The sequence below is a fragment of the Monodon monoceros genome, unplaced genomic scaffold (genome assembly GCF_005190385.1).
Source record: "Monodon monoceros isolate NGI ecotype Baffin Bay Population unplaced genomic scaffold, NGI_Narwhal_1 Super_Scaffold_20, whole genome shotgun sequence".
In the NCBI taxonomy this organism is placed as follows: domain Eukaryota; kingdom Metazoa; phylum Chordata; class Mammalia; order Artiodactyla; family Monodontidae; genus Monodon; species Monodon monoceros.
The window spans coordinates 32,493,158-32,520,595 of record NW_021703777.1 but is presented as its reverse complement, the minus strand read 5'-3'; the positions used below and the strand labels follow the sequence as shown (position 1 = coordinate 32,520,595).

Genomic DNA, 27,438 nt, shown 5'->3' with positions numbered 1-27,438 from the left:
TGGGACTCTACCAGGGAGCTGTCCCACCTGACTGAGGCTGCAGATAACTGAGGAGGAAGGGGTAGGGGGCTGGGCAGGCAGCAGAGGGTCAGTCTCTGGGCATATGGACCATCACCTGAACTCTTGTCTTCTGATAAACACTTCTGAGGGAGAGAACTGAGGAGAAAATGACCTCACTCGTCCTCGCTCCTCTCTCATCTCCACTGCTCACTCTTAGTCTCCCTACATCTTATCCTTCCTGTAGCCTGGTAACAGAGCCGCTGGGTCCAGCCCAGAGCACGAGAAGTGGGGTGTGTGGGGGGGCACAGGACGTTTCACTAGTGAAGGCGGCTGATGGAATGGCTACACCGCAGAGGGCCCCGAGACCCAGAGAGTCTCCTCAGTGGTGATGGTGACCATCATGAGCGTCCCTGCTCTGCAGGAGGCTCCCTGTGCTGGTACCGGGACCGCACTGCCTGGGGCTGGGCATCTGGGCAGCCCCCGCCCGCAGACTCAGAGACCCTCGGCAGCAGCTGTGTGCACTGGAGGTATGGCCACATGGGCAACACCAGGGCTGGAGGCGGCCCCCCAGCACGAGCAAGTACCAGGTGTGGGGCGCGGGCATGGGGGAACACCGGGCTGGGGTCCCAAGGCCTGCACAGGGGCTGGGAGGCCACACAGATAGGTCTCCAGGGTCCCCTGCCAGCACCCGGTGTGAACTGGCTGGGGATGGAGGGAGGGATGACCTTCTGGAAAATGCTGTCTCTTCACCCCGCCCCACGCCACCCCAGGTGGCCGAGCTCCTCTCCATTTCCCTCTCTGCCTCTTTCCTTTTCTTCTCCCCTTCCTTCTCCCCTTCCCTTCTTTTCCTCTCTCCTCCTTCCCTCCATGTCTCCCCACCTACTCTGTCTCTTCCAGCATGAGCCTTCTACTCAGCCCTATCCATTCCCTGCCCTCCGTGCTGGCTGCACACCTCTCTCTCCTCCTTGCTCCCTGGCGGAACCGGGTGAAGGCCAAGGCACTGGAGGAGGGCAGCTGAGGAATGATGGATGTACATCAGGCTCAACTCTATGGTTCTCACTCTAGAGCAAGCGTCAGAGCCACTTGGAGGGCTGGTTAAAAAGTAGATGTAGATCAATTGCTGGGCTCTGCCTCCAGGGTCTCCAAGCCTCACCTCTGGAGTAGGGCCTGACCATTTGCAATCTAACCAGTTCCCAGGGGGTGCTACTGCTTGAGCTTTGAGAATCACTGGGCTAGCACGTTTTTCCTCCTGCTCGTGGTGATTTCAAACCCAATCGTTCATTTATTTTTCATTCATAGGACAATTCTTAGGTCATGACCAGGTACTGGGAACTGGGGTAGGGAGTGGGGGAAGAATACGATTAGAGGTGGGCCTTTCCTCTCGGAGCTCACATCCTGGAAGGAAAGTAAAACTAGGACACAACTCATTGAGGGGAGGAAGAAATTACTGAACCAAAAACAGGTTCAAGTGAAGCTTTGTAGGATTTCTAAGAAGCAAGGAATTGCTCCTGGCAGGGGGGATGGGCAAGGCTGGTGGGGGGCATGGCATTTGAGCTGGGCCTCGGAGGATGGGTGAGATCTGACCTTGTGGCCATGAAGGGAATAGAAATTCTAAACGGATGGAACAGCAGTACCAAATTGCTTGGAGGTGAAGAACATTGTTGGGGGATGGAGACCCTGGGGAAAGGGGAGAGGGAGCAATACTCACTGTGACCCTGGTAGAAATCCAGGGTTCATGAAGGCTTGTAGTGAAAGATAAGGGAGAGAGCTAGGCTGCTGCAGGCCTCGTGTCCCGCACCATGCATTTGGGAGTTCGTCTCCAAAATGGAGAAGCTCTAAGGAAACTCCATGGCTTCCTTGCTGGTTCCAAACCCGGATCATCCAGAGAGAGTTATGGATGAAGACCTCTGCACACCAGGAGGGCCAGAAGACTGGCAAGGGTCACTTTTGCTGCTGCTGTTTGCTCTCCCTTAAGGCTGACATCACTGTCTTGCCGTCGCCCTCAGGAGGCATGGTCCCTCTGTTAACTGGGAGGGACCCACAGCTTTCCCCTTAGCCCCAAAGGCAGAGCTGTGTGGTCCAGGGACCAGAAGCCAAGGTGTCACCTGAGAGTTATTTAGAAGTGAGAGTCTGAGTCCCCACCCCAGACGTACTGAATTAAAATCTGCATTTTAACCAGACCCCTGGGTGACTGCACATCAAAGTTTGAGAGGTGCTGGTTTAAACCAGACTTTACAAGAGCCGGGGAAAACAAAAGAAAAATAGATAGGGTTACTGAGCACCCAGTAAAAATTTACTAACCCCCCTATATATTATATCACCCTCTCACTCTGAACCTCACCCTGTTTTATTTTCCTTCATCGCCATTGCCACCTGAAGTAGTCTATTTGTGTATTTGTTTCTCTAAGAGCCTCCATCACCTCCCAAGGTCCAAGAGAGCAGGCACTTCATCTGCTTTACTAGCTACTAGGTTTCCAGCACTGAAAAAAGTCTGGCAAATGGCAGGATGTCAAGAAATATTCACTGAAAGAATGAATGAGTGGACGAATGAGCAAACAACCCCATGACCTGGGACACAGTCTGCACAGCTCCCAGCCAACCTCTCTGTGGCAGAGGTCCGCCCCATTCCCCACCATCCTCCTCCCCCCAGCTCAGCGGCACCCCTGGGTTCTGCTGAGCCAGCTAGCCTCGTGTGCTTTTGAGACGCCTCAAAGTTGGAGTGCAAGAGAGCAGAGAGTGTGGATTCATGTGTTCCCTCCTCTGCTTGACTGAGGTCTGCTTTGCAGGCTCTATCGTCCCCCGAGAAGACCCACCTCTGCCCCAAAACTGCTCTCTGCCTCACAGCCCTCCCCTCCCCTCTATGTACAGGAATTTTGTCCTCCTCCCGTAACATGAATTCCTTATCGCTGGACGCAGCCCTCCAAACCTAATACCCTTTCCTCCGGCTCACATGTGCCCTAGGGACATCAGTAGTTTGAGTTCACTGTTCTGCTTTTGCCACTCGTTTTAGCAAGATTCCTCTATCAGATGGATTGTTATGAGGGAAGAGTTGAAAGGGAAAGGTAGCAGCTGGGGTGAGAAAGGATGAGAACTGGCACCAGTGGGGGTTCAGTGGTGGCGGGGGGGGTGGCCCAGCCCTGCCCTCCTGCAGATTCAGACATGGAAATAGTCATCAGTGATGGTGCAGTGTGGCAACAGTGTTCACGGGCCAAACCTGAAGGGCTTCCTGGAGGAAGTGAGTCCAGGGCAACCCACAGGGAGGCTGGCGGTGCAGAAAAAGCATTCAGGAGACAGAAGGTTCTGCTTAGTTGGAGCAGAGGGTGTGCAGAGGCAGTGGACGGAGGTGAGGCCGGAAAGAGACACGAGGCCTCATGAGTGACATTAACAAGGGTGGTCAGGGTGTTGCTAATGTGATCAGTTGGCTTTTGATAAGATCACCTCACTGTTTGAAGAGGGGAAAGGCGAAGGCAAGGGCCCCGGGAGGAGGGGAGCACCCTGGTGCCTGGCTCCATCTCCATCTCTCCTGGCTCAGAGAGCCTTCCCCGCCCCCATCTAGAGTCAGGACCCCTCCCCCACCGCCGGTTATGCTTTATCACACATTGTGTTTATTTTCTTCTAGGATTTACTCCATTAGGTAATTGTTTTGTTTATTTGTTTATTGTCCACCCTTTCTGTCGCACACAAGGCTCTATTCATGAGAACACAACCTCGTCTGTCTTATTCTCCACTGTATGCCAGCCCCACTCAGTGCCTGCCACACAGGAGGTGGTCAATAAATATTTGTTGAATGAATGAAAACAGGAATGGTATAGAGGCCATAGAGGTGGAAAGAAGTGGTTTGCGAGGTCTTTAGAGGTAGTGTCAACGGGAGCGTGACAGGCTGGAGGCGGAGAGTTAGATCAACAATGGTGCCCCAGGTTTCTGCTTTGAGTGATTGGGTAGATGGGATGTGGGGCTATTGGGGGAGGTGGGGGACGCTGAAATGGGAGCAGTTTGGGTGAAATTAATGTATTCGGTTTGCGGCAGGTTGAGTTCGTGTGCCTGAGGGACATCCAGGTGGATCTGTGTAGGAGTCACTTCAGTAGAAGAATCTAGAACTCAAAAGTGAGATTTGGCTTAAAAGGAGAGGAGAGGTAGATTGGAATGATGATGCAGGGATAGGAAGAAAAGGGCTTGGCAACTGACAGACAAGGAGAAGGGGCAAGGAGAGGGCCAAGTAAACACGACTGCTTGATTTCTTTTAAGTGACGTGTTCATGTAGAATATATTCAGTACAGACGAATATAAAAAAAGAAGTAAATACCCCATGATCCAGCACCACCCACGGGTCATGGCTATGTTTTGGTAACTCTTCTGGATCTCTCTCTCTTCTGGAAGTCTTTGTTCTTCATTCTATATAACTGCACATTGACACTGATAGGCTCATATTATACACAGCTGGTTTTGGAGCATGCATTTTTTCTTAACCATACGTCATGGAAATATTTCTGCGTTGATAGATATGGCTCTGCACCATCATTTTAAAGAGCTACATGGATTTCCTTTGCAGAGAGATACCATAACTCATTAACTGATCCCTCACACACTGACAGGTAGATTGTTGCCAGTTTTGCAATATTATAAATAAAATTACATGAACACCTGTGTCATCCTTCCTTGTCTCTTCATTTCCTTAGAGAATACTCCTAGAACATTCTACACTAGAATAGACAAACACAGTTTTGATATGGGTTGCCAAATTTCTCTCCAGAGAAACTGTCTTGATGTACACCCACACGTGACATGCGTGAGAGGGCTATATTCCCCCTTGTCATTCTTTTCGGTGAAAATTATACCTTGTTGTTATGGGAATTTTTTCTTTTTATTGCTAATTTTTATTAAAGTTTTGTACATCCCAAGTTTAAAGACTCATACATAATTCTGTAAGACTTAAAACAAACAAAAAAAGTATCCCCACTTTCACTCACCTTTCCCCATTCCTGATTTCCATTCCCCAGAGGCAACAATTTTCAACCCTTCCACCCATTTTTTCTGGTATGTGTTCCATGTTTTCAATAACACGATCACGCAGCATTTCTTGATTTTTAGTCACTGGTGTTATCTGATTGATTCCCTACTGTGGATGATGAGAACTATACTCTCTCCCACCAGCCTGTCCACCCGACCCCCACTGCTTTCCTTCCTTCCATCCTCTCTATTTAGTTACATCACACATTTTGGCTAAGTCTTCACTCACTGCCTACGTTAGCGACTCAAGTGAGTACTAGTCACTCCCATCCGGGTCACTACACATGCACTCTGTACGATTCTGCTTTCCCTTGAGTTTCATGTTCTGGTTTCCTTAGTTTTCTGTGTACCAGTCACCCGTTCATCCCCAAACCCACTGCTTGAATTGTATGGATCTTCTCAACATGCCAGAACACACTGGCTGATCTCTCGACTTCATCTTTTTCTTGGAGATGCACTTGGTGAAAACCCCCATGCCTGGTCCAGTCTAGGCTGGCCGCATCCCCAGTCTGACGCCCAGACACCAGTCCTGGATGCCCCTCCACCGTCCTCCTGGGGCATCCCTTCACCTGGAGAGGACTCTGCTGGTTGCACCCCTCTTTCCTGGAAATCCAGTTTTTCTCTTTCTCACTTTACTCTGTTGTTTCAGTCGAGCGTCCTGAGACAGGACACATGGGAGATGAATGTTTTTGAAATGTTGCATGTCCATAAATATCTTCATTCTGCTTCCAGACTTGATTGGTAGCTTGTCTATAGAAGTAATTTTCCCTTGGAAGTTTGAACACTTTGTTCTGCTCTCTTTGTAACTTGTGGAGATGGTGTTCAGGGGTCAGTGCCATCCTGAGTTTTGATCCTTTACATTTGACCTGCGTTTTTTCTCTGGATAGGCTCTTCCTTCTGAGCCACAATTTTCAAATTTCCAACCGGTGTGACTTGACGTGGCTCTTTTTTCATTTATTGTGCTGGGCACCTGGGAGTCCTTTCATTTGAAAACAGGTGTCTTTCAATCCTTGGGAATTTTCTCGTAGAATTTCTCTTAAATTTCTTACTTTCAGCTATCTTGTTGTCTTGTTCTGGAACTACTCTATTTTGGATTTGAGATTTCCTGGCCAGATCCTCTAATTTTCATATATTTTCTTTCTTCTTTTCCATCTCCTTTGGTGGTTTTTGGTTATTCTTTCTGAGGGAGTTTCATAATTTATCTTCAACTTTTCCATTAGATTTTCAATTCCTGTTCTCAAATTTTTCATTTCTAAGAGCTTTTGTTTGTTTCCATTTTTAAAGCCTGGGGTCCTTGTCATCATTGCAGAACCCTTTCCTGACTCAAGGCCTCGGCGATCTTTGGCCATCTGTTTATATTTAAGGGGAGACACTAAAACACTGTTCAGAAACTCCCGTAAGCAGAGAGAACTTGTTGACAGGCAGGCTGAGCTGGAAGGGGACCTACCTGGGCCTTTTCACGGGAAGAATGATGACGGTCCATATCTGTAAGTCTTTTCTCTTGTCCTGGATGGTTTTACAAAGAGTCCTCTGGTCTTCCATGTGCTGTCTGGCAGCCAGCATCCCCAGCCAAGTGGCAGGCCCGCATCTGATAGGCCCAGGGCAAGAGTACAAATAAAGTCCCACATGCCACATGTCTAAAGACTATAAGCCAAGCTGCTCTGCCAGGCCTGCCTGCAGGGTCCACCTGGGACCTGTGCAGCCTACTTGACCCAGAGCTTACAGGGGTCATGCCCTCCCCACCCGCCCCGCTGCTTGCAAACCGGAGTGTATAAAGACCTGCTGGGGCTGGACATGCATGTATCCATTTCCCGGAGCTGCCATAACAATAGAAATTTTACTGGAGAGATAAATTGGGAGATTCAGATGACATACCGACACTACTATATATAAAATAGATAACTAATAAGGACCTAGTGCATAGCACAGGGAACTCTACTCAGTACTCTGTAATGGCCTATATGGGAAAAGAATCTGAAAAAGAATAGATACATGTATATGTATGACTGAATCACCGTGCTGTACACCTGAAACTAACACAACATTGTAAATCAACTGTACTCTATAAAAATTATTTTAAAAATACAGAAAATAAAAGAAATATTGATAGAAAAGGGGGGAAAAAAACATTAGGAATTTACTCTTTCACAGTTCTGGAGGCCAGAAGTCCAAAACCTGCGTACAGGCAGGGCCATGATCCCTCCAAAGACTCTAGGGTGAATCCTTCTTTGCCTCTTCCAGCCTCGGGGGACTCCAAGTGTCTTTGGCTTATAGCTGCTTATCTCCAGTCTCTGCCTCTGTCTTCACGTGGCCTCCTCCTGCGTGTTTCTCCTCTGTGCTTATGTGTCTCTGGGTGTCAAATCTCCCTCTGACTTTCTCTTATACGGACACCAGCCGTTGGCTTTAAGGCCCACTGTAAATCCTGGATGATCCCATCCCAAGATCCTTAACTTGATCACATCTGCAAAGACTCTATTTCCAAATAAGATAACGGTCATGGGTACCAGAGGTTAAGAATTGGCCATATCTTTGTTGGGGGGGTGGGGGCGTGGAGGGACATAGTTCAACCCACTGCAGCACGGAAACCAGGGAGGAGGACTGGTGCCATCAGATGCCCCAAGGACCCGGGGTAGGAAGGGCCCCCACCGCACACCTTACCTTCTCACTTCTCAGACTTAGGATTTCCAGGCTGTTCCTACCTCCTTCCAAACGACCCCACCGCAGTGGAGGGAGACAGGCAGTGCGGTTACAAGGGGGGCCCCATCTGCTTAGACACCAGCTTCGGATGGCCTGGGGGGGGGTGGGCAAATTAAAAACTCTATCTCTGATTTCCCAGGGCTGGAGCTGTTCTTTATTTCCACCCTTCTCCCTCAACCCACCTGAGGGCCTCCACCCTACAGCAGCCCTCTTCTGTCAATTTCTACTCAACCAGCGACAAAACTTTCAAAATATTTTCTTAAGAGTTAGAAAAGACCAAAAAAAAGTTTTTGTGTTTCCAGGTTAGAGATGCACAGGGCCCTGTAGAGCAAGGCAAAGCCCGTGGGGCCTGATTGAGGACGGGGCTGGGATCCCTCCTCCAGACACAGGCTTTCAATGCCTCCGCCCTCCCTCCCAGCTCCTGGGCCTCGGAGCCCCGTCCAATTGCCCTAGGGGTGGGGTGCAGGGGAGAAGGACACAAAGCCTCCCACCACTCTTAACTGAACCTTCTGTTTTCACCCAGCTGCACCCACACTTCCAGAAGTGCTAGGACCCCTCCACCCCGCAGCCTTCCCAAGAGTCTTCTTTCACAAAGGCTTTTCCAAAGTTTTTACTAGTGAGTTGAAACATCTTTTCATAAATGAGCCATTTGTATTTCCTCTTTTATGAAGTTCTTGTTCACGTGCCTTGCCCTTTGGCAATGTTTTGTCTCTTTTGGATTAAATTGTAAAAGCTCTTTTTCTATTCAAGTTATTCACTTCTTGCCTTCACATATGTTGTATCTTCTCCAGTTTAATTTGTCTTTCAAATATCGGTGATTTTAACGTATTTGATTTTTATGTCCTCAAAATTCATCAATTCTTTTACTTTACAATTTCTGGGCTCCACGTCATACCTAGAAATGTCTTCTTCACTGCGTGATTATTAAAATATTTACCCATATTTACTTCTAGCCCTTTTAAAATTTTCCTTTTTACATTTAAATATTTGATCCTTCTGAAGCCGGGTATGGATCCGCCTTTACATTTTTCCCAAATGACCAGCTAATGGTCTCAGCACCACTTATTGAACAATCCATTTCTTTCTCGCTGATTTCTCACTGCTTATCATAGGGAGTTGGGTCTGTCCCTGGCCTCTGTGTTCTGTTCACTCATCTGTCTTCCTTTTCCTGGGCCAGTAACGCTTTCAATTAATTTCTGTGGCTGTATTGTAGATTTCAGTGGCTCATAGGCCAAGTCTTTAACTCTTCTTCTGAATTTTCCTGGCTATCCTTATGCTTCTCCTTCAGATAAGCATAAGTCTTAGTGTCATTTCAATCTCCAAAATAAATCCTCTTAAGATCCCAGATGGGCTTACATACCAGAAAAGAATTGTCCAAAAGTAGATTCCACCCTAGAAAGAAATATTGTACTATAGGCAACTATTACTAGGAAAGAGATGTCTCCAAGCACATCATTGTCATTTCCATTATCGTCATAATGTGCTTGTTCCCTAGGAAATAAGAATATTGTTTCAATATCACTTGATCTAAGGAAGTTCTTAACTGTATCCAATATTTAGCAGAAATCTTTTCAGCTATAATTTCCACTCCCTAAGCTTTCCTGGTCTTCTGTAGAATAATTTATCATAGTTCTTTTAAAGTGACTTGAGAAACAGACTAACAGATATAGAAAACAAACTAGTGGTTACCCAAGTGGAAAGGGAGGTGGGAGGGCAAATTAGGGGTGTGGGATTAAGAGATACAAACTACTACGTATAAAATAGATAAGCAACAAAGTTATAATGTATAGCACAGAGAATTATAGCATTATCTTGTAATAACTTTTAATGGAGTATAATCTATAAAATACTCTGCTATACACCTGAAACTAATATAATATGGTAAATCAACTATGCTTCAATAAAAAAAAGGCTTAGAATCTGATAGATAGCTACACATTTATGCCCGGGGCTATATTGCTTGTAAAAGTCAAAGGGAATTTATCTTCTCAACAAAACACCCAGTTCCCTGTTTTAAGGTTATCTGAACAAAAAGCACTGTGAACCCAAAGATCTTGAATAGCAAAAGGAAAAGGGCCCAGGGAGCCTTTGGTTACAACTTTTACTGAGATAATTGGCCCTTGGATGAAGCACCTTCTTACAAAACTCTCATCTATTGTCTTATTTATACTCACAGTACTCCAGTGAAGTAGACAAGAGCAGCTTTTATGTCAATCTCCAATCTCTAAGAAGGAAATGGAGACAAACACAGGTTGGTGACGTGCCCTGGGTCACCCAAAGCCCCAGTCAGCTCGATGTTTAGTGCTGGGTGGTACTGGGTGGCTGCATGGCTCAGGGCTCCGAGCCCATCCAGTGTTTTCTCCCCCAAAGCAGATGTCAGATGAGTGGGCCCTATCAGACAAAAGGAGGGGACTCGGGTACCGCTCTTCCCTGAGGGTTGCCACTAAGGTTTTGCTCCTGGAAAGCAGCCTTGAGCCCAGGTGCTGTGACCTTCATTTGGATATCAGGGGCCACCTGGTGGGACCACCAGTGGGCAGAGAGCCCGGGAGAAGCTGCCAGCATCCCCTGCTGCCTCACCCACTTCCTCTCCTGGCATCATCCAGCCAGCCTCTGCTTAGCTGTATCACCTGGAGCTTTCACCTCTCTTATGAGGGAACCTCTCCAGCCTCTGACCAAGGCATAGGTGTTTTATGGAACCTGTTGACCTCAAGTCAGAGAAACCCTAGCCTGAAATACGGATGACGCTGTTTCTTTCCATCTGTCAGAATTGTTTGTGCCATTTGAAGAAAACAAAGGGAAAAAAAGCTGGTTAATGTCAGATTTGTGTAACAGATGCTTTATTTGCCTTCTCTTCTTTGCCATCATTAGGGATTTTTAGCTTTTGATGCTACTGGACTAGAGATTAAGCAGCCTGTGTTCTCCATGAAGGTTATACGATGATGTCTTTTCGAAGATTGGCCTTAGAGGCTTCAAATGACCCAAGGTAGTGGATTAGCAGTGACCAACGGAAGGCAGGCAGCATGTGGGAACACTCTGTAGGTCAGCCTAAAGCACTTCCTGGGGATGGTCTCTATGCTCTCCCGCTCAGTGTGCAAGGGCAAGGCCACATTACCCCCCTTTCCTGGGGTCAGGCTTTAAATTAAATTAACAGGAGGACACAAAAATGTGGCAAACAAGTAGCTGGTCAGCTCTGACTCTAAAACCTTGAACTTGGAGATGATATTTACTCATTGGCATCATTTAAGACACCAGCAAAACAGATGTTTTTCAGAGGTTCTCCAATTCACAGATCATATACCAGAAGCCAGGGTAACATTGCCCATCAGGAGGCCACTCCCTACAACCTTGACTGAATTGCCAGACAAAACCACAGGAATGGGGCCTCATCTGGTTCCCTGACCTTAGACAGAAGAATCAAGTATTAATAGTGACCTGATTACTGTTTTGTTTAGGGTGTGTATGTGTATGTGTGTTTTTGTTCCATAAGCAAATATTTTATTAGCACTTTCATCCTAAATTATTCCAGTACTAAGAAACATCACTCTTTTTCATGGTTTGGGTTTCTCATGTAATGTTGTAAAATGCAAGCTAAGAAAACAAGAAAAATTTGAGAAGAAAAACAAGAAAACAAGAGAAATGTTTATGTTTTTCAGATCTCTCGGACAAAGCTTTCTGCTGATGGTGAGTGGAAGTAAGTGATTTGTATTTTTTTATAGCTGGTATACTAAAAATTAGACTTCCATCTTTACAGTTTGAGAAATTAAATGAAGCTATCATTTTATTTATAAATTTCCCAGGATAGAAGGTGGGTTAGCATGGCCATGTGTGCACAGTGATTGTATAGACCAAAGCCACAGGGATTTCATCTGTTTTCTGCAGTAGGCTCCATGCAGTCCCACAAATGCGTATGTCCCTCAATACATGTCCTTATATGTCCTTGTCCTCTGAGGCACAAGACACATCTGGTTTTCTTTATAGGCTGTTTCCCCTGTGCTATGGCACCTACTGTGGGACCATTGGACCCCTACGGGCACCAAATGAAATAAAAGTGAAATGTTCCTCCTTTTTTGCATTATGGTTACCAATTATGAATGTATTCCTAATCAAAGTAGAAATGTTTATTACATTTGTACACTCCTTTATACTTTCCAAAGTACTTCCACATAGGTTAACCATCTGAGATGCATTTTACTGTATATGCACAAAATAGATTAATGTCATAAAGTATATTTTGTTTGATATCTATGCAAGCCCTCTTTCAGACTGATGATAAATTCACTCTTCTATCTACATGGCCTAAGTTGAAGTCCACTCATTACAGAGAATATTAAATAGTTATTTGGTATTTGGGGCTGTAAAAACTATAACTAAGTGCTTGTACCCTTTTATTTTTTTTGCACCTCCCATTTCTTCAGAACAATGAATATATTTTTAAAAGAGCTTCTAGAAATCATTCTCGGCTCCTAAGCTCAGCTTCCAACACAGAAACTAATAGCCATGTAATTTTATTCAGGTTGCTTACCTGATGTGGCTTTCAGCTTCTTCCTTTGATAAATGAAGGGGTCTCAGTACATCTGTGGTACCTCCCAGCACTAACATTCTCAGATTCCATCTCAGAAAAGTTGAACTCAAGCAGGAATATTTATGAGGGTCTGTGGGCTCATTTCTGTGCATTCTCCAGCAGGGGGCACCCCTGGGATTTGGATGGGGCTCTTACTGAGCAGCTCTGTAGAATTGCTGGTAAAGACAAAGACTCAACCCAGGTACCCAACAAGTGCCTTTAAAAGGTCCCAGAATGTTACCCTGGAGTGCTTTCTGATCAGTGCCCTGACTAAATATATATTGTGACCGGTCATAAGTGGACGCTGAGAGATTTTGTGACTGATGGTTCCCCACTTGGGATGAAAGATAACGCTAACCAGTATTTATAAAATAATTGATTGGCAAGATTCATACTTTTCCCCCTTTTCCCTAATCTTGATCTCAGACTGCTCTCTCCTCTAGGCCAGTGAATCCCAATCTTGGCTGCACCTTAAAATCACACAGGGAACTTTAAAAATTACTGATGCCTGGATTCCATCCTGGAAATCTCTATCGGTTTGCTCAGGCTGCCATAGCAAAGCACCACAGACTGGGTGCTATAACAACAGAAATCTATTTTCTCACAGACTGGAGGCTAGAAGTCTAAGATCCAGAGGTCGGCAGGCTTTGATTTCTTCTAAAGCCTCCCTCCTTGGCTTGCAGGTGGCCACCTTCTCCTTGTGTCTTCCCTGTGGGAGTCTGTGTCCTCACGTATAAGGACACCAGTCATGTTGGATTAGGACCCGTCCTAACAACCTCATTTACCTTAATTGCCTCCTTAAAGACCCCCTCTCCAAACACAGTCACATTCCGAGGTCCTAGGGGTTAGGACTTCAACATATGAATTTTGAGGGGACCCAGTTCAGCCCAGAACACCCAGCAATGCTCACTTCATTGATCTGGGGTCCAACCTGGGCACTGTGATTTTTAAAAGCTCCCCAGTGATTTCCAACTCACAGACCAGGTCAAGAGCCTCTGCTCTAGACTCTCTTTGAGACCACTTCTGCTGTAGGAAGTTAAACTAGATGACATAATATTTTAGTGGTTTTCTCTACCATTGTATAAAATTAAAGAGTCCAACTAAACACTGAAGCATTTAGCCATCCCCTGAATGTTTGTGCCTAAGATAATAATTAGGTCTCTTCTTTCTCCTTATAATGAAAATGATTTATACAACCCAGGAGTTTTCTGTAGCCCCGCGGATAATATTCTCTTCACAGGCACCATCTGCAGGATATCCTTGTACTTGAGAATGTTAGCAATTACTTGAAATTACCAATATTTGACTGGTTTTTTTTTTTACTTTCAAAAATGGCAATTTCATATGATTCAACCTAATAGCAATTATTATTCTTCATATAGGTACAAATAAAATATATATGTGCTTTACTGTTTTAGACCAATCCTGCGAGGTACAGAGGGATCATCATTTGAGATTTGCAAATGAGGAAACTGAGGCTCAAATAGAATAAGTGACTTTCCCAAGGTGATCAACGTGGCAGATCAGGGGCTAGAACCCAGGTCTTCCCAGGGCCCATCAGTGAGCTTTTGGCCCCATCACTTTCCTTGAAAGGACAAGGCTGAGGCCAAAAGCACACAGGAAAGCTAAGGGCTGAGAGGAATTGGTTTTGCTGACAAACTCAGGCTCCTCCTTTCAGCTGTCCCTTCCCCAAGCCCGGGGAAAGGGAGGAACCAAGAAGGACTTTGGAAAACTTTGTAATCAAAGCTTCAAAAACCCTACATTTGCAATTCCCAGTTGCTTCTTATGAATCCCACCTATTTTTCTTGTTCTGCTAAATGTGCAAGAGTTGAGGGCTTTTTCAGCTGACCTCCTTTGCTGGTTCCAGCCTGCGGCAGGAGAGGATGTACAGGATGCACGGCCATGAGTCCGTGCACGTGGAGATGGTCTTGATCTTCCTCTGTGCCCTGGTCATCGCCCAGATAGTGCTGGTGCAGTAGAGACAGAAGCACGGTCATTCCGACAATGTGAGTCAACCCGGGGGCCGCTGGAAGCCTGCTCCTCTTCCCACCACATCCCTCCTTTGTTACCACTTTGAAGGAAATGGTTTGGTTTCAGTTGGTGGCTCTCAACCCAGTACAGTTTTGCTCTCGGAAGCAACATCTGGAAACATTTGTGATGGTCACGTCTTAGCGGGAGGGGAGGAGGGATAGGAGCTGCTACTGGAATGTAGTGGGTAGAGGCCAGGGATGCCGCTGCAAATGCACAGGACAGCTCCTCATGACAAAAATGTCAATAGTGCCAAGATTGAGAAACCCTGGTTTAAGTAACCCAATTTTCCTTTTGGGCATGAACTACTTCTGCCAGTGGCCCAGGACAGGAGGATTAGGAATGGCAGAAACAAAAGACTGAGTCTGTCTAACTTTGCTTCATTAGCAATAAACTGTCTTGGCATTGATGGTTTCCATATCCAAGGAAGCGTGATAAGGCAGACACTGCGCTGACCTTGGCCACACAGAGCGGGATCCCGTTGTCACAGACCAATCCCACACAAGCACGCCCACTGAAGCCTATCCATCTCATGGCCTCAGAGTCATACCCCGGGCTTGTTGCACCTGAGACCAGGCTACTGCAATGTGGAGAGCAGTGGTGCTCACATCTCAGGGCGCATCAGAATCACCTGGCGGGCTCCTTAAGTCAGATTCCCAGGTCCCACACCCAGAGTTTTTGATTCAATAGGGGCCAAATAATTTGCACATAAACAAGTTCCCAGGTGGTACTGATGTTACTGGTCCTGGGACCGCATGCTGAGAACCAATGATTTAGACCTGAGTATAGCCTGAGTGGAGAAATGTTGCAGAGGAGAAAGGTCCTCAATTAACACTCTCCATGGTTCAGGTCTTGGACTAGTCGTTGTATAAGAAGACTTGCCTGTGACATATGAAGGGCTGGCTTAGACCAGTACTTTATTTTCTTTTTACCCATCATAAATATTACTTCCTACATAGCATGAGATCTAAAGGAATTCTTTTGAGTTCCCTATAATATGTAAATTTAGGTAATTTTGAACATTTATTTAGAAAGGGGAATCTTGGGGGGGAGGGGTTTGTTTGTTTTTTAAGCAAATGCATCCATGTGCTGCCATGTCACCATTGCCTTGTCAATTAAAATGAACACCCTCTATATTCCACTTGGACAAATTTTCTTCACTGCGTCCGTCAATGTGGAGTTCACACACTGGCTATACCACAGATACACCTGCCCATGAGTCAGAGGTCCCTTGAAGGGCTTGTTGCCATTGGAGGTTCCGACCCTTGGTGGCTCAGGCTACAACTGGAGCGGTCTGCCCAAGTTGTTTCCTGTTGCTCACTACACAAGTTGTACTGCCTAGAATGCCTCTCCAGTGATGTTGCTTTTGACTGTTCTCCACTCCCCCCACCCCAAAACTAGACCCCGTTAGTCACCCCACTTCTCCCTGAGGTTCCTGTTTCTGTGTCCTTCTATCACACATCTGTGCTATTTTATGGCTACCCAGAGGGCCTCTGTGGTCCTAAGGATACCTTGGAGGTAACCAGGTGACTGTGATCGTGGCATCTCTTAAGATGACCCAGTCTGGCACTTTGACAAAGCCAGGAGTCTAAAGATGCCCTCGGGGTCAAGGACAGATTTGGGTCTCATTGGAACTGTGGAGCCATTGGAACTCTTCTGGGTTGGCTCATAGATACAGCTGAAAATGCAGTGGAGTATATTCTACTTCTTTGCCCATCTGTCCATCTATTACTGTATTGGGATGAAAGATAATGCTAACCAGTATTTATAAAATAATTGATTGGCAAGATTCATACTTTTCCCCCTTTTCCCTAATCTTGATCTCGGACTGCTCTCTCCTCTAGGCCAGTGAATCCCAATCTTGGCTGCACCTTAAAATCACACAGGGAACTTTAAAAATTACTGATGCCTGGATTCCATCCTGGAAATCTCTATCGGTTTGCTAGTATTTTGTTTGCTAGTTTTTTTTGCTAGTATTTTGTTTGCTAGTATTTTGCTAGTACTTTGTTTGCTAGTATTTTGTTTGCTAGTATTTTGTTTTGTTTGCTCTATCGGTTTGCTAGTATTTTGTTTGCTAGTATTTTGTTGAGGATTTTTCACCTATGTTCATCAGTGACATTGGCCTGTAATTTTCTTTTTTTGTGACATCTTTTTCTGGTTTCGGTATCAGGGTGATGGTGGCCTCGTAGAATGAGTTTGGGAGTGTTCCTCTCTCTGCCATATTTTGGAAGAGTTTGAGAAGAATAGGTGTTACCTGTTCTCTAAATGTTTGGTAGAAGTCACCTGTGAAGCCATCAGGTCCTGGGCTTTTGTTTGTTGGAAGATTTTTAATCACAGTTTCAACTTCAGTGCTTGTGATTGGTCTGTTTATAGTTTCTATTTCTTCCTTGTTCAGTCTCAGAAGGTTGTGCATTTCTAAGAATTTGTCCATTTCTTCCAAGTTGTCCATTTTATTGGTATATAGTTGCTTTTAGTAATCTCTCATGATCCTCTGTATTTCTGCAGTGTCAGTTGTTACTCCTCCTTTTTCATTTCTAATTCTACTGATTTGAGTCTTTTCCCTTTTTTTCTTGATGAGTCTGGCTAATGGTTTATGAATTTTTTTATCTTCTCAAAGAACCAGCTTTTAGTTTTATTGATATTTGTTCTTGTTTCATTTCTTTTTCCTTTATTTCTTTTTTTTTTTTTTTCTTTTTTTGCAGTACGCGTGCCCCTCACTGCCGTGGCCTCTCCCATTGCACAGCACAGGCTCCAGATGCGCAGGCTCAGCGGCCATGGCCCATGGGCCCAGCCGCTCCACGGCATGTGGGATCTTTCCGGACCGGGGCATGAACCCGTGTCCCTTGCATCGGCAGACGGACGCTCAACCACTGCACCACCAGGGAAGCCCCTCTTTTTCCTTTATTTCTGATCTGATTTTTATGATTTCTTTCCTTCTGCTAATTTTGGGGGTTTTTTGTTCTTCTTTCTCTGATTGCTTTAGGTGTAATGTTAGGTTGTTTATTTGATATTTTTCTTGTTTCTTGAGGTAGGGTTGTATTGCTATAAACTTACCTCTTAGAACTGCTTTTGCTGCATCCCATAGGTTTTGGGTCATCATGTTTTCATTGTCATTTGTTTCTAGGTATATTTTTATTTCCCTTTGATTTCTTCAGTGATCTCTTGGCTAATTAGTAGTGTATTGTTCAGCCTCCATATGTTTGTATTTTTTACAGTTTTTTTCCTGTAATTGATATCTAGTCTCACAGTGCTGTAGTCAGAAAAGATATTTGATATGATTTCAATTTTCTTAAATTTACCAACGCTTGATTTGTGACCCAAGATATGATCTATCATGGAGAATGTCCCATGAGCACTTGAGAAGAAACTGTATTCTGCTGTTTTTGGATGGAATGTCCTATAAATATCAATTAAGTCCATCTTGTTTAATGTGTCATTTAAAGCTTGTGTTTCCTTATTTATTTTCATTGTGGATGATCAGTCCATTGGTGAAAGTGGGGCATTAAAATCCCCTACTATGATTGTGTTACTATCGATTTCCCCTTTTATGGCTGTTAGTATTTGCCTTATGTATTGAAGTGCTCCTATGTTGGGTGCATAAATATTTACCATTGTTATATCTTCTTCTTGGATCGATCCCTTGATCATTATGTAGTGTCCTTCTTTGTCTCTTGTAATAGTCTTTATTTTAAAGTCTATTTTGTCTGATATGAGAATTGCTACTACAGCTTTATTTTGCTTTCCATTTGCATGGAATAACATTTTCCATCCCCTCACTTTCAGTTTGTATGTGTCCTTAGGTCTGAAGTGGGTCTCTTATAGACAGCATATATACAGGTCCTGTTTTTGTATCTATTCAGCAAGCCTGTGTCTTTTGGTTGGAGCATTTAATCCATTTACATTTAAGGTGATTATGATATTTATGTTCCTATTACCATTTTCTTAATTGTGTTGGGTTTGTTACTGTAGGTCTTTTCCCTCTCTTGTGTTTCCTGCCTAGAGAAGTTCCTTTAGCATTTGTTGTAAAGCTGTTTTGGTGATGATGAATTCTCTTACCTTTTGCTTGTCTGTAAATGTTTTAATTTCTCTGTCAAATCTGAATAAGAACCTTTCTGGGTAATCTTGGTTGTAGTTTCTTGCCTTTCATCATTTAAAATATGTCCTGCCACTCCCTTATGGCTTGCAGTTTCTGCTGAAAGATCAGCTGTTAACCTTATGGAGATTCCCTTGTGTGTTATTTGTTGCTTTTCCCTTGCTGCTTTTAATATTTTTTCTTTGTATTTAATTTTTGATAGTTTGATTAATATGTGTCTTGGCATGTTTCTCCTTAGATTTATCCTGTATGGGACTCTCTGTGCTTCCTGGACTTGACTATTTCCTCTCCCATGTCAGGGAAGTTTTCAAAGGTAATCTCTTCAAATATTTTCTCAGTTCCTTTCTTTTTCTCTTCTTCTTTTAGGACCCTGATAATTCAAATGTTGGTGCATTTAATGTTGTCCCAGAGGCATCTGAGACTGTCCTCAATTCTTTTCATTCTTCTTTCTTTATTCTGCTCTGCAGTAGTTATTTCCACTATTTTATCTTCCAGGTCACCTATCTGGCTCAGTTATTCTGCTATTGATTCATTCTAGAGAATTTTTAATTTCATTTATTGTGTTGTTCATCATTGTTTGTTTGCTCTTTAGTTCTTCTAAGTCCTTGTTAAACGTTTCTTGTATTTTCTCCATTCTATTTTCAATATTTTGGATATCTTTACTATCATTACTCTGAATTCTTTTTCAGGTAGACTGCCTATTTCCTCTTTGTTTGGTCTGGTGGGTTTTTACTTTGCTCCTTCATTTGCTGCGTATTTCTCTGTCTTCTCATTTTGCTTAACTTACTGTGTTTGGGGTCTCCTTTTCACAGGCTGCAAGTTCATAGTTCCCATTGTTTTTGGTGTCTGCCCCCAGTGGCTAAGGTTGGTTCAGTGGGTTGTGTAGGCTTCCTGGTAGAGGGGACTAGTGCCTGTGTTCTGGTGGATGAGGCTGGATCTTGTCTTTCTGGTGGGCAGGACCACGTCTGGTTGTTAGTTTTGTGGTGTCTGTGAACTTATGATTTTAGTCAGCCTCTTTGCTAATGGGTGTGGTTGTGTTCCTGTCTTGCTAGTTTTGTAGCATAGGGTGTCCAGCACTGTAGTTTGCTGGTTGTTGAGTGGAGCTGTGTCATAACGGTGAGATGGTGATCTCTGGGAGAGCTTTCACTGTTTGATATTACATGGAACCAGGAGGTATCTGGTGGTCCAATGTCCTGAACTCAGCTCTCCTACCTCAGAGGCACAGACCTGACACCCAGCCAGAACATCAAGACCCTGTCAGTCACCTGGCTCAGATGAAAAGGGAGAAAATATGAAAGAAAGAAAGAATAAAATAAAAACAAATAAAGTTATTAAAATAAAAAACTATTAAAAATTTAAAAGGTAATAAAAGAAAGAAAAAAGAAAGAAAGAAAGAAGAGAACAACCAGGCCAAAAAACAAATCCACCAATGATAACAAGCACTAAAATCTATCCTTAAAAAAACAAGGACAGGCAGACCCCTAGGACAAATGGTAAAAGCAAAGCTATATAGACAATATCACACAAAGAAGTATACACATACACACTCAGAAAAAGAGAAAAAGGAAAAAAATATGTATATCTATATATTTTTAAAAAGGAAGAGAGTAACCAAATCAATAAATAAATCTACCAAAGATAATAAACTCTAAATACTAACTAAGATAAACCTAAAACCAGAAACCAGTCAGTCACATACAGCAAACCCCAAGTCTACAGTTGCTCCCAAAGTCCACCGCCTCAATTTTGGTATGATTCATCGTCTATTCAGGTATTCCACAGATGCAGCGTACATCACGTTGATTGTGAAGATTTAATCTGCTGCTTCTGAGGCTGTTGGAGGAAATTTCCCTTTCTCTCCTTTGCTTGCACAGCTCCTGGGATTCAGCTTTGGATTGGCCCCGCTTCTGTATGTAGCTTGCCTGAGGGCGTCTGTTTCCCCACAGACAGGACGGTGTTAAATTAGCACTCAGGCCTGGGGAAGGGAGGGGTATGGAATGTGGGGTGAGTGGCAGAGGCCAGCATGACGTAGCAACAGCATGCGGTGCGCCATGTGCTCTCTCGGGGAAGTTGTCCCTGGATCATGGGACCCTGGCAGTGGCGGGCTGCACAGGCTCTCGGGTGGGAAAGTGTGGATAGTGACCTGTGCTTGCACACAGGCTTCTTGGTGGCTGCAGCATCAGCCTTAGCGTCTCATGCCCATGTCTGGTGTCTGCACTGATAGCCGCAGATCGTGCCCATCTCTGAAGCTCATTTAGGCGGTGCTCTGAATCCCCTCTCCTCACGCACGCTAAAACAATGGTCTCTTGCCTCTTAGGCAGTTTCAGACTTTTTCCCAGACTCCCTCCCGGCTACCTATGGTGCACTAGCCCCCTTCAGGCTGTGTTCACGCAGCCAACCCCAGTCCTCTCCCTGGGATCTGACCTCCGAAGACCGAGCCTCAGCTCCCAGCCCCCACCCACCCTGGCAGGTGAGCGGACAAGCCTCTCAGGCTGGTGAGTGCTCGTCGGTACAGATCCTCTGTGCAGGAATCTCTCCGCTTTGCCCTCTGCACCCCTATTGCTGTGCTCTCCTCCATGGCTCTGAAGCTTCCCCACCACCACCCACCGTCTCCGCCAGTGAAGGGGCTTCTTAGTGTATGGAAACCTTTCCTCCTTCACAGTTCCCTCCCACTGGTGCAGGCCCCGTTCTTATCCTTTTCTCTCTGTTTATTCTTTTTTCTTTTGCCCTACCCAGGTATGTGGGGAGTTTCTTGCCTTTTGGGAAGTCTGAGGTCTTCTGCCAGCACTCAGTACATGTTCTGTAGGAGTTGTTCCACATGTAGATGTATTTCTGATGTATTTGTGGGGAGGAAGGTGATCTCCACGACTTACTCCTCTGCCATCTTGAAGGTCTCCCCTCTGCCCTCAATTCTTTTCATTCTTTTTTCTTTATTCTCTTCTGCAGTAGTTATTTTCACTATTTTATCTTTCAGGTCACTTATCCGTTCTTCTGCCTCAGTTATTCTGCTATTGATTCCTTCTAGAGAATTTTTTTTTTTTTTTTTGCGTTATGCGGGCCTCTCACTGTTGTGGCCTCTCCCATTGTGGAGTGCAGGCTCCGGACGTGCAGGCTCAGTGGCCATGGCTCATGGGCCTAGCCGCTCCGCGGCACGTGGGATCTTCCCGGACCGGGGCACGAACCCATGTCCCCTGCTTCGGCAGGTGGACTCTCAACCACTGTGCCACCAGGGAAGTCCTAGAGAATTTTTAATTTCATTTATTGTGTTGTTCATCATTGTTTGTTTGTTCTTTAGTTCTTCTAGGTCCTTGTTAAACGTTTCTTGTATTTTCTGTATTCTATTTCCAAGATTTTGGATCATCTTTACTATCATTATTCTTTTTCAGGTAGACTGCTTATTTCCTCTTCATTTGTTTGGTCTGGTGGATTTTTACTTTGCTCCTTCGTCTGCTGTGTGTTTCTCTGTCTTCTCATTTTGCTTAACTTACTGTGTTTGGGGTCTCCTTTTCTCAGGCTGCAGGTTTGTAGTTCCCATTGTTTTTGGTGTCTGCCCCCAGTGGCTAAGGTTGGTTCAGTGGGTTGTGTAGGCTTCCTGGTGGAGGGGACTAGTGCCTGTGTTCTGGTGGATGAGGCTGGATCTTGTCTTTCTGGTGGGCAGGACCACGTCTAGTGATGTGTTTTGGGGTGTCTGTGAACTTATTATGATTTTAGGCAGCCTCTCTGCTAATGGGTGTGGTTGTGTTCCTGTCTTGCTAGTTGTTTGACATGAGGTGTCCAGCACTGGAACTTGCTGGGCGTTAAGTGGAGCTGGGTCTTAACTTTGAGACGGATATCTCTGGGGAGGGCTGTCACCGACTGGTATTACGTGGGACCAGGAGGTCTCTGGTTGTCCAATGTCCTGGACTTGGCCATCCCACCTCAAAGGCTCAGGCCTGACACCTGGCTGGAGCACCAAGACCCTGTCAGCCACACGGCCAGGTACGTGGGGAGTTTCTTGCTTTTTGGGAAGTCTGACATCTTCTGCCAGCATTCAGTAGGTGTTCTGTAGGAGTTGTTCCACATGTAGATGTATTTTTGATGTATTTCTGGGGAGGAAGGTGATCTCCACGTCTTACTCCTCTGCCATCTTGAAGGTCCTCTCACTGGCTCTTTTCTATAAGGGGCCATATAGTGAAGTTTATTTCCGTGATTTGATATTGTAACTTCCACCAGTATATTAGTAGTATATTATTATATATAACTTAATTATAATTACTATAATAATAGTTACTCCATAGTAATAATAATAATTATATCACTATAATAATATACTTATATATGAAATGCTATATATAAATTTATATGTAACTATTACATCTTATTATAGTTGTAATAAGTGCTTTTTGTACATTATCTAAGTTACCCTGGGAGATAATAATTTTTTTCTTCCCTTTGTGAAATATAGTTCAGAGAGATTAAATAACTTGATCAAGGTCATATCACTAATTAGTTGCAGAGAAGAGACAAGAATCCAACCTCACTAGTTATTTTCTCTCATATCAAGGATCATCTCCTTCAATATCTCTGAATCACGGTTTCCTAATCTGCAAAATGCAAACACTGCAGATAAGAGCCCATCTCCCAGACTTGTGATTCAGAATATTTCCCTGTGAGAATTTCTAGATACACAGTGAGTGTTCAGTACCATTAGTTGACTCTGAATACATTCAAGGGTTATGACTTGTATATAACATTTGTGCAAATTTAATCATACACTGTAAAAGCAGTTTACTAATAAAAGAGTCCTTTTCTGAATGCTTTTGTAAAGCTAAAATGAATACACCCCCCATTAATTTACATTCTCTGTTAGGAGATTTTGATGTATTGTTTTTTCAAACATCACACCTGTTTACCCTGCCTTAGCACACCCTCCTACTCTGCCATCTGCTTTGTCTGGGAGTATTCCCCAGGCTGGTTCTGTGAGATGTATTACCAGGAACCAGGAGCAGGCTGTGAAGCCAAGAACACTGGCTTAGGAGTTAGACAACTCTAGCTACTCATCTTACCACAGTGAGCCTCAGTTTCCTGATCTTTAAAATGATGGAATTTTTAAAAATAGGAAGGCCTTCTAGTTTCAGCTCTAATATGTAAGAAGCTTGAAAATCATCACTCCCATATAACAAGAAAAAAAAAAGCTGAACAAACTGAATGTCAGTGACTTTTCCTGGACCTATCAGAGAATTGAGGTCACAGGGAAAGCCATCACCCACAAAACTGGAAAGACAGGTGAATACAGGAACTCAAAACTAAGATCTGCTTATTGTGAGCAGAAGCTGCAAGAGCCATAAACTGGAGGAAACACTTAATGGGTAACTTGGAAGAATTGCTGGGAGTAGAGTTTAGGCCAGTGTGAGAGTGAGAAACTCCTGGGGCCACAGTCTTAAGGACCGCCCATATTTTTGTAGGTTTTACCTCCAAGGATCCCACCAAGTCTTCTCATGGTAAAAAGCCAAGAAAAACTTTTGTGCTTCTGACAGGGTTAGGGGAAAAGTTAATTATTTTGAACTAGAGTTCCAGAGTGTTCACCATGACAAAGACCTGCACTGCAAGGGAAAAGATTTTATCAGAGCCTTAGCCAATGTGGAGAAAGGGAAATTACCCAACTCCAGGCCCCTCTAGCCTTCCTGTCTCACCTCAGGGGAAAACAAAAAGTTCAGAAACACTGTGAAGGTCATAGTATGGAGACTACTAAAAGACCAAGGCTTAATCACGGAATAATAGAACACTTCCACTGCCCATCACCTGACCCCCACATCATCAGGCATCCAGAAAACAGTGGATTACAGCTGAAAGAGCTGCAAGCTACACAAGAATGCGTTTCTAGGGAAACCAGTGACAAAAAGGGAGACACAAACACGTATGCTAATGGAAATTGAAGCCTCTAACACATGGCAAACATCAAACACAGCCCAACTCCTAGCCAAATTAACACAAAATCTCACACTAAATGTTCTTACTACCCAAATAAGAACCTCAATAATAACTTCTCACCCAAAAATTACAAGTCATGCTAAGGGGAGAAAAGTTCAAAACTAGTTGAAAAGCTAGTTCTTTGAGAAGATCAATAAATTTAATAAACCTCTAGCCAGCTAACAAAGAAAAATAAGAGAGAGAACACAAATTACTAATATAAGAAAAGAATAAAGGGTCATTATTACTGATCTCATGGACATAAAAAGCAAATAAATGAATATTATGAACAACTGTATTCCTACAAGTTTAGATGAAATAGACTAATTCCTTGAAAGACTCAAACTATACCAGAACTCACATAAGGAGAAACAGTCTGAATAAGCCTTATATCTATCTTTAAAAATTGAATCAATAATTAATAACCTTCCAAAACATAAAGCACCAGGTCCAGATGGTTTCACTGGTGAATTCTACCACACATTTAAGGAAGAAATGATACAAATTCTCTACAATCTCTCTAGAAAGTCGAAGCAGAGGAAATATTTCAGAACGCATTCTTTGAAGCCAGCATTATCCTAATAACTCAACCAGATGAAGACATTATAAGAGAAACTCTAGACCAGTATCTCTCACCAAAATAATTGTAAAATTCCTAAACAAAATAGAAGCAAATTGAATTAAACCATGCATTTAAAAGAATTATACATTATGACCAAGTGGAATTTGTTCCAGGTAGGTAAGATTGGTTCAACAATTAAAAATCAGTTTATGCAACCAACCACATCAAGAGGGTAAAGAAGAAAACTTACATGATTATATTAATGGATGTAGAAAAAGCATCTGACAAGGTCCAACACCCATTCATATAAAAACTCTCAGCAAACTAGAAATAGAGGGGAACTCTTCAACTTGATAAGAATATCTACAAAAAACCTACCCTAACATTATACTTAATGGTGAGAAACTGGATGCTTTCCCCTTAAGATAAGGAAGAAGACAAAAATGTCTCCTCTTATCACCCCAATTTGTCATTGTGCTGGAAGTCCTGGCTAGTACAATAAGACAAAAAAGGAAATAAAAGGTATACAGATTGGGAAGGAAGAAATAAAACCATCTTTGTTTGCAGATGACATGTTTGTCTCTATGGAAAACTCCAAAAAAATCAACAAAAAACTCCTGGAAATAATAAATGATTATAGCAAGGTTGTAGGAAATGAGGTCAATATACAAAAGTCAATTACTTTCTTATATACTAGCAATGAATAATTGGAATTTGAAATTAAAACACAATACCATTTGCAATACTTAGGAAGGAAATACTTAGGTACAAATCTAGCAAAATATGTACAAGAGCTATATGCAAAAACAGAAGATCTCAAATAAATGGAAAGATAATCAATGTTCATGGATTGGAAAGTTCAATATTGTCAAGATGTTGATTCTTTCCAACTTGATCTAAAGGTTCTACAATCCCAATCAAAATCCCAGCAATCTATTTTGTGAACATTGACAAACTGATTCTACAATTTATAAGAAAAGGCAAATGACCTAGAATAGACAGCACAACAATGAAGAACAATGTTGGAGGAGTGATGCTCCCCAACTTCAAGATTTACTATAAAGCTGTAGTAATGACTACAGTGTGGTATTGGTGAAAGAATAGACACATATATCAATGGAACTGAATAGAGAGCCCATAAATAGACCCCCACAAATATAGTCAACTGATCCATGACAAAGGAGCAAAAAGGCAATTCAATGGAGCAAGGATATCTTTCAACAAAAGGTACTGAAACAACTGGCCATCCATATGCAAAAAAATTAATAATAATCTAGACAATCTAGACATAGAACTTATGTATTTCACAAAAATGAACTCAAAATGGATCATGGACCTAAATGTAAAATGCAAAACTATAAAACTTCTAGAAGATAACATAGGAAAAATATCTAGATGAATTTGCATTTGGTGATGAGTTTTTAGATACAACACCTAAAGCATGATCCAGGAAAGAAAATATTGGTAAGTTGGATTTTATTTGAAGTAAAAAGTGCTCTGTGAAAGACACTGTTAAGGGAATGAAAAGACAAGCTACAAACTGGGAGAAAGTAACTATAAAATACATACTTAATAAAGGACTTCTATCCAAAATATACTTAAAGCTCAATCATAAGAAATCAACTCAGTTAAATGTCAAAATATCTAAAAAGACAGCTCATCAAGGAAGATATACAGATGGCAAATAAGCATATGAAAAGAAGCTCACCATTTGTCATTAGGGAATGGCAAGTCAAAACAATAATGAGTTACCAATACATGCTTATTAGAATGGTTAAAATAAAAAATCTAACAATACCAAATGCTGACGAGGATGTGGAGCAGCAGGAACTCTTGCTGTGTGGGAATGCAAAATGTTAAACCAGTTTGGAAGGCAGCTGGGCAGTCTCCCACAAAGCTAAACACAGCCTTGTGATTCAGCGATCACTACTAGGTATTTACCCAATTGAATTGAAACTTACATTCACAAAAAAACCTGCATGAAAATATTTAAAGCACCTTTATTCATAATCACCCCAAACTGGAAGCAACCAAGATGTCCTTTAAAATATGAATGAATAAGCAGACTGTGGTACCTCCATACAATGAAGCATTAGTCAGCAGTAAAAAGATATGGGCTATCAAGCCACAAAAAGACATGAAGGAACAAGCCAATATGAAAAGGCTATATACTGTACGATTCCAATTATATGACATTCTGGAAAATGCAAAAACAAAGACAATAAAATAATCAGTGGTTGCCAGTGGCTCAGGGAAGGAAAAGGATAAGGGTAAGGAAGTGAAATGGGAATTTAAGGCAGTAAAACTGATCTGTATGATACTGTAATTTTGCTTACAAGATATTATGCATTTGTCAAATCCCGTTGAACTATACAGCACAAAAAGCAGACCTTAAGGTATGCAAATTTTAAAAAATCATTTAGGAAGTTTAGGGAATCCCAGGGAGAAATGCAGACCGTGAAGAGAAAATCTAAGTGCATTACAAGTGTGTGAAACAACCTCATTGAAGGGAATTAGAGGGAAAGGTACTGCTCTGAGTAC

The 27,438-nt window shown here is 43.2% G+C and overlaps 1 protein-coding gene across 1 annotated transcript in view; it reads left to right on the top strand.

Moving 5' to 3' along the window:
• The first annotated feature begins 388 nt into the window (after nucleotides 1–388).
• Nucleotides 389–27,438, top strand: part of RNF175 (ring finger protein 175) — a 74,590-nt gene continuing 47,540 nt past the window's right edge. The window contains 3 exon segments of the mRNA XM_029234689.1: nucleotides 389–580; nucleotides 11,358–11,395; nucleotides 14,133–14,271. Coding sequence (XP_029090522.1) covers nucleotides 389–580; nucleotides 11,358–11,395; nucleotides 14,133–14,271 — 369 coding nt within the window.